General features: G+C 36.6%; 1 protein-coding gene across 1 annotated transcript; it reads right to left on the bottom strand.

Moving 5' to 3' along the window:
- On the bottom strand, positions 544 to 4,635 carry LOC109713712 (probable ADP-ribosylation factor GTPase-activating protein AGD8). The gene is made up of 6 exons (XM_020237890.1): positions 4,429 to 4,635; positions 4,186 to 4,304; positions 2,536 to 2,974; positions 1,637 to 1,900; positions 982 to 1,104; positions 544 to 870 (listed from the first exon to the last, which is right to left on the bottom strand). Exons 1-6 carry the CDS (start codon positions 4,495 to 4,497, stop codon positions 811 to 813), a joined length of 1,074 nt encoding a protein of 357 aa, XP_020093479.1. The 5' UTR covers positions 4,498 to 4,635; the 3' UTR covers positions 544 to 810.

Genomic DNA, 5,693 nt, shown 5'->3' with positions numbered 1-5,693 from the left:
TTTTTTTTTTTTTTCCACTTAACTTCTCACACATCTCGCATACATATAGTATCCAAAAATGAAAGATTATGCCCCATTTTAATTGATCGCAATTAATCTCTCGTTACTGCCCATAGGAGAAGTCATAGGTAGGGATGACAGGATTTGAACCCGTGACATTTTGTACCCAAAACAAACGCGCTACCAAGCTGCGCTACATCCCTTTTCAAAATTGTTGTACAGTGTCATTGTACAAAATACCTGTCTTGTTTTCCACATCTTTATTTTCTCCTCTATCTATATAGAACTTTCTTGTCATTTCTTGTTTTTGGTTTCATATAATAAAAGAATTATATACATCTGAAACCCAACCTAACATATAAAAAATAATGAATATTTATCCGTAATGCTCAGGAAGAAGAGGTCGTCTTTTTCTTTTTTAGTGACAGGAAAATCTCATCTATTGGTTCATTGTACATATCCATTTTTGTTAGGAAATCCGCGTAAAAATAAATAAAAATGATCTTGAACTACAGCATCTGACAATATATGTATTACAATAAAGAAGGAGGATTTTCAATGCGAGATCTAAAAACATATCTCTCCGTGGCACCTGTGTTAACTACTCTATGGTTTGGGTCTTTAGCAGGTCTATTGATAGAAATTAATCGTTTATTCCCAGATGCCCTGTCATTCCCCTTTTTTTCATTCTAGTTATTGATATGCGAAGAAATGAAGAAATAGAATTCCACATGACGTAACTAAAATTTCGCCTCTCCCTTTCAATCCTTTAGGATAGTAAGGAAAGAGAAAGAAAAAGTGTATTGAACCTCATAAAAAATCCGGTAGATCCAAGATCGAATTTTGGAAAACAGAGCCAGTAAGCGATAGCTGAATTTGAAATCAAAGCGAAAGTCACATAAATGATGGCCTTATGCTAGAATTGCTTCAGAATATAGTTAGTTATCACATTAATTTCTGCCAGTAGATAAAATTACATACCGAAAACTTTTGAAGGGAGATTTGAGCATCTATATCAGCTTTGTTCTGATCGCCAAAGAATTGAGCTGACGATATTGACTTTGCATTTGAAAATTTTTGTCTAGCTTCATTACTTTCTTGCATCTAAAGAGCAATAAAGAAGTCACAAAACATAGTAAAATAACTCGATAAATCACTTGGATAGATGGCAATAATTGTGCACACTACTTTAGTACTTTTATGACGGCTAATATAAATTTACCATAGAAAAGCCTGCTGCAGATAAAAAAAATTAAAGAAAAATCATAAATCTGAATTCATCTGGAGAAAATCATAAATCTGAATTCATCTGGAGGTGCAAAAGATAGTGGCTCATAAATTATAATTATTACAATACCTTAGTAATCCCCGGATAAGCCCGCATCTATATACTTTTTCACAAGAAAATAATACTACCAAGAAGAAAGCTACATTGATGCATATTACAACCAGAGAAGTTCAGTTCTTTATGATATTACCTTAAACAACACAGTTTTGGAAATGCATGTTAGTCATAGTAGCAACAAATTAATTACCCTTAAAAAAATGTTGGCAAAAATAAATCTCCCAGGAGGAGCATATTTCAACTAAGTATATTCAGGTCCAACATAATTCAAAGAAGCAAATAGAGTTTTACCTGTGCCTTGGATGAACCAGTGATTAACTTTTTCTGAAACCCACCGTCCATTTCAAACTGTGCAAAGAAGTTCAAACATTTTGGTGGTGTAACATGACCGATATCCTGAGCTCCTCCGAAGGTGATCTCAGCCGATGATGGTATATCTTCCATGTATTCAAATTGAGAAGGGAGGGATAGCCCTTGGAATGTGGTGGTACTAGCCGAGGATGTCAAAACAGGGGTTGGTTCTTCAGGCTTCTGATCATAGAGGTTTTCATTTGGCTGCAATTGGAAAGTTGAAAAAGATAAATTCTTCATGATGTTCGAAGAAGATTTGTTTCAAAGCCCAAATTGAGAAGCAAAAAAAAAAAGGAATAATAGAAGATTCGTTGCCAAGTAACCCAACATCTTTTGCCTCTTTAGCTTCACTTTTGGAACAACAACTCTACTTCAGCCAAGAGTTTGACAAACAGAACATCTGGAAGATCCAATTTGGAGTATCTACTGCAGCAGAAAGCAATTGAGGAGATTTCAATACAAAAGAGCTTCTCAAATAGCACTATTCCAACACCACTGCTGCACAAGCTCCAGCCGCGCCCAGCAGGAAGAGACATTAACAAGTTTTTCATTACAAACTTCTTCAGCTCCAAATTGGGACTTCTGGTATTGGTGTCCAGTTTCAGTTTCCCTACATAGAAAAGTTCCAGGTTCTTTTGTTGCCAAATGACTGACTATTGCATTTCAAAGTAGAGAGGCTAGCTCAAGAAGCCAAAAAGAGATAGGAAAGCTTGTTGATCATATATATGATTGAATCAGTGAAAACACTATAAACAAATTACCCAAAAACAACCTATATCAAATCGGTTGGGAATGTAATAAGTTAGCATATAACTTGCAGGATTGGGAAAATAGTTAACCTTTGTAGTAAGCTTTCGGGCTCCAAGTCCTCCACTCTTGCTTCCGATCTTCTTTGCACCAATAGGCTTCTTGATAGAACTGATAAATGTAGAACGAACTGGACCTCTAGGGGAACAGGCAATCTCAGTTTCATGCTGTTCATTCGTGCTTGCTTTTGTTTCCTCCGCAAGCTTAAGTTCAGGAAGTCCACTTCCTATATCTGGTACCAGGGATACAGCAACAGGTGAGGACGGCAAGCTATTGTCTTCTGCAAGACTTTTTGCAACCTCCTTGGACAGCATCTGCCTGTACAACTCAGCGGCTCTTGATGTATACTTGGCCTCAATTTTCCCACCGTCTGTCCACCCATGCTGCTTAAAGAAGATCTGCGCGCGATTGTTGCCTCCGAAAGCCATCATCTTTAGCTGTTCCGGAGTCCATGAGTCTAAATTAGTTGACCTACAGGATGCAGATGTATTTGTCAACGAAGAGATGAAACAAGGGATCGAAGCAAACTGGACCATCAAGGCAAGCACTTGCAACCAGACCATCAGAATCTTCTTCACATTGCACAATTATATACATTTGAGTGTTTTACTTGTCAAGCTTATGTTGAACTGCACCGACAGAGGTGGGAACTCCACCAACGGGCCGGAGTAAACTCCACCTCTCAAGAAGATAATTTTAATGATGAGACAAGCTTTTATATCTCAGTTATATCGCACTAGAGGGACACCCAAACCAATAGTAGTTCTCTATACCTAGCTTCAAACTCTTGCAAACACTTGATATGCTTCCTTGCAAATCTCACGATAAGCAAGAAATTCAGTTTTCCAAACAATCACACCCACCTTTGTCAAAGTATTTGTCATGATTAAGGGCCATGACAAGAGAAAAGTACACTACGATATTATAGAACAAACTTGGCGAATCTAAACTACGTTAATTTAGCTAATTGTCCTATAAAAGCTACACATAGATTCTTTTTATGCATGTTTTTTTTCAACATGCCAACTATCGAGGAAACCTATATGGCTTATCGCATGTCAAAAATCTAAATCACCCCTTTGTCTATTCTAGAAGGAAAGAGAACTTTTCCCCTGGCACCCCATGATAGATCACTCATCAGTTTCTTCTCTTATTCCTACATTGTTTTCTTCAATTAACAAAAGGCAAAAGCATTTCGCCAAGGATAAGATCACCATCACCCTTCTGCACTCTACACGAATAACATCAGGAAAATATCATTGATTTCCCCATGCAAGTAATGGAACTCTTCTTATATGATGTCAAATTCAAAGCATTTTATATTGAGCCATTAATTGTAGTGTTAATTTGGATCTTCCTTTGTGCAGCTCATACATCCCAAGCATGTCAAGAGGCAATAATTATTTGTTAAATATAAAAATATTTGAATCACACCGTTCTCTAACAACTTAAGCCTTTAGGGTAAAACGGTTGTTTCGTATTATTCTTCACTTCGAAATATCTAAAAATCTGTGGCATAATTTTTAATGTAGGATTTGGTATAAAATGCTAAAAACCCTAAAAGGAAGGAAACAAGAAATTATAAATCTTAAAGGGTTTTCAAACGGAAATGCCCCACGAACAATCAAAGAGATAAGATCCCATTAAACCCTAAACCCTAAATTTGAAAAGATTCAGGTTACCTCACGAAGCTGATGTGAACGCCGAGCCTGCGGTGGACCGCGGAGCAATCGATGCAGAGGAAGACCCCGTACGTCACCGACGCCCACGCCGGGTTCTTCGCGTCGCAATCAAAGCACACCTGCGACCACAAAATCAAGATCAAAGATCTACATCAATAACATCACATAATCAAATCCACCCCAAAAGAGCTAGAAACAGATCAAAATGTCGAAACGAGTCCAATAAACCCTAAAGGGGATTACCTTGTTCTCCGATTTGAGCTGGAGCTTCCGGAATACGGCGTTCTTGTCGCCGAAGCTATCCGAAGCCATCGCCGCCGCTTCTCTAGCTCCTCCCAATACAAAGAGCGAGGGATCAGGGTTTGATCGAAGAAGAGAGCGAGAAAGAGAAAGTGAGAGAGGAAGAGGAAGAGGAAGAGGAAGAAGACGATTCAAAAACGCGATCCACGAGTCTCCCGAGGGGGAAAGTAAGGGGATCCCGTGAGGGGTCGGTGTAACGATAATATGCGGTGTGGTGTGCCTGACATGTGGGGCCCGCTTAAGAAGGGCCCAGGTGTCAGTGTGGTGACCGTTGAGAAATTTCGTAATGGCGGTAGCGGTAGCGTTTGAGGATCTTTGTAGTTGGGTTCGGATCCCCTCCGCATTTGCTTATTCGCATGGTTATTATCCTAAATCCCATGCTTTAATTATAGCATTATTTATAAAATTAAATAAAATTATATAAATAAGTGAGTTTATTGCAAAATTCAACTTCCAAGTTTGACCCAGAATCATTTGATTGTTTTCACTTGTACCAATTTCATCATGTGAGTTGTTAATTAGCAAACAAACTGTTTTTTTTTTTCCGCTTAGATTTATCATCTGAAACGTGTTATATCTAATGCTAATTACCAAGCGAACGAACTTTTGAAATTAAATTAAAAATGAGATCAAACTTCCCGTGCTAATTAAGCACAAACGGATGTCACTCAAGTTTTCACATATGGTAAATTTCAAATATTATTCATGTGATTTTGCACTTTTTCATTTTAGTACTTTGTAGTTTAAAGTGTATCAATTTAGTACCATGTGATTTTATTTTTTATTTTTCGTTAACCCCTCCGTTAACTTTTCATTAAATCATATATAAAAAAGGGTTAATTTCATAGGTACCCTCTCAACAACCCCTAATTACATAGATACCCTTCAAAAATTATTAATATCAAAATTGGCCTCCACATTTAGTAAAATTATCAAAACTACCCATGTTACTTGAATTTCCGAAAAAAAAAAGGCCAAAATACCAGTTTTACCCCTCTCACTCTTACAACAATTATAATACATATTTTTTTATAAGTATTTTTTAGTTTAATTTAATTTGTTTTTTATTTACAGTTTAATTTGATTATTTTTTCAAAAAAATTATGACTATGAGTTTTTTTTCATATTTGTCTTTTTATAGTTTACTTTGATTATTTTAATTATTTTTTCATTTAAAATAGAAAACTATCAAAAAAAATTTTCAAAGA

Source organism: Ananas comosus, linkage group 8 (assembly GCF_001540865.1).
Source record: "Ananas comosus cultivar F153 linkage group 8, ASM154086v1, whole genome shotgun sequence".
Classification (NCBI taxonomy): domain Eukaryota; kingdom Viridiplantae; phylum Streptophyta; class Magnoliopsida; order Poales; family Bromeliaceae; genus Ananas; species Ananas comosus.
The sequence above is the reverse complement of the archived record's forward strand: the minus strand, read 5'-3'. Positions and strand labels throughout refer to the sequence as shown.

Bases quoted from the DNA above. Each gene is read 5' to 3' on its own strand.
- LOC109713712 (XM_020237890.1), bottom strand. From the start codon at position 4,497: ATGGCTTCGGATAGCTTCGGCGACAAGAACGCCGTATTCCGGAAGCTC. The intron at 2,975-4,185 runs GTAACCTGAATC...TGCATCCTGTAG, and splicing joins GTTCACATCAGCTTCGTGAG to GTCAACTAATTTAGACTCAT. The intron at 1,901-2,535 runs GTTAACTATTTT...TTCCAATTGCAG, and splicing joins CCCGAAAGCTTACTACAAAG to CCAAATGAAAACCTCTATGA.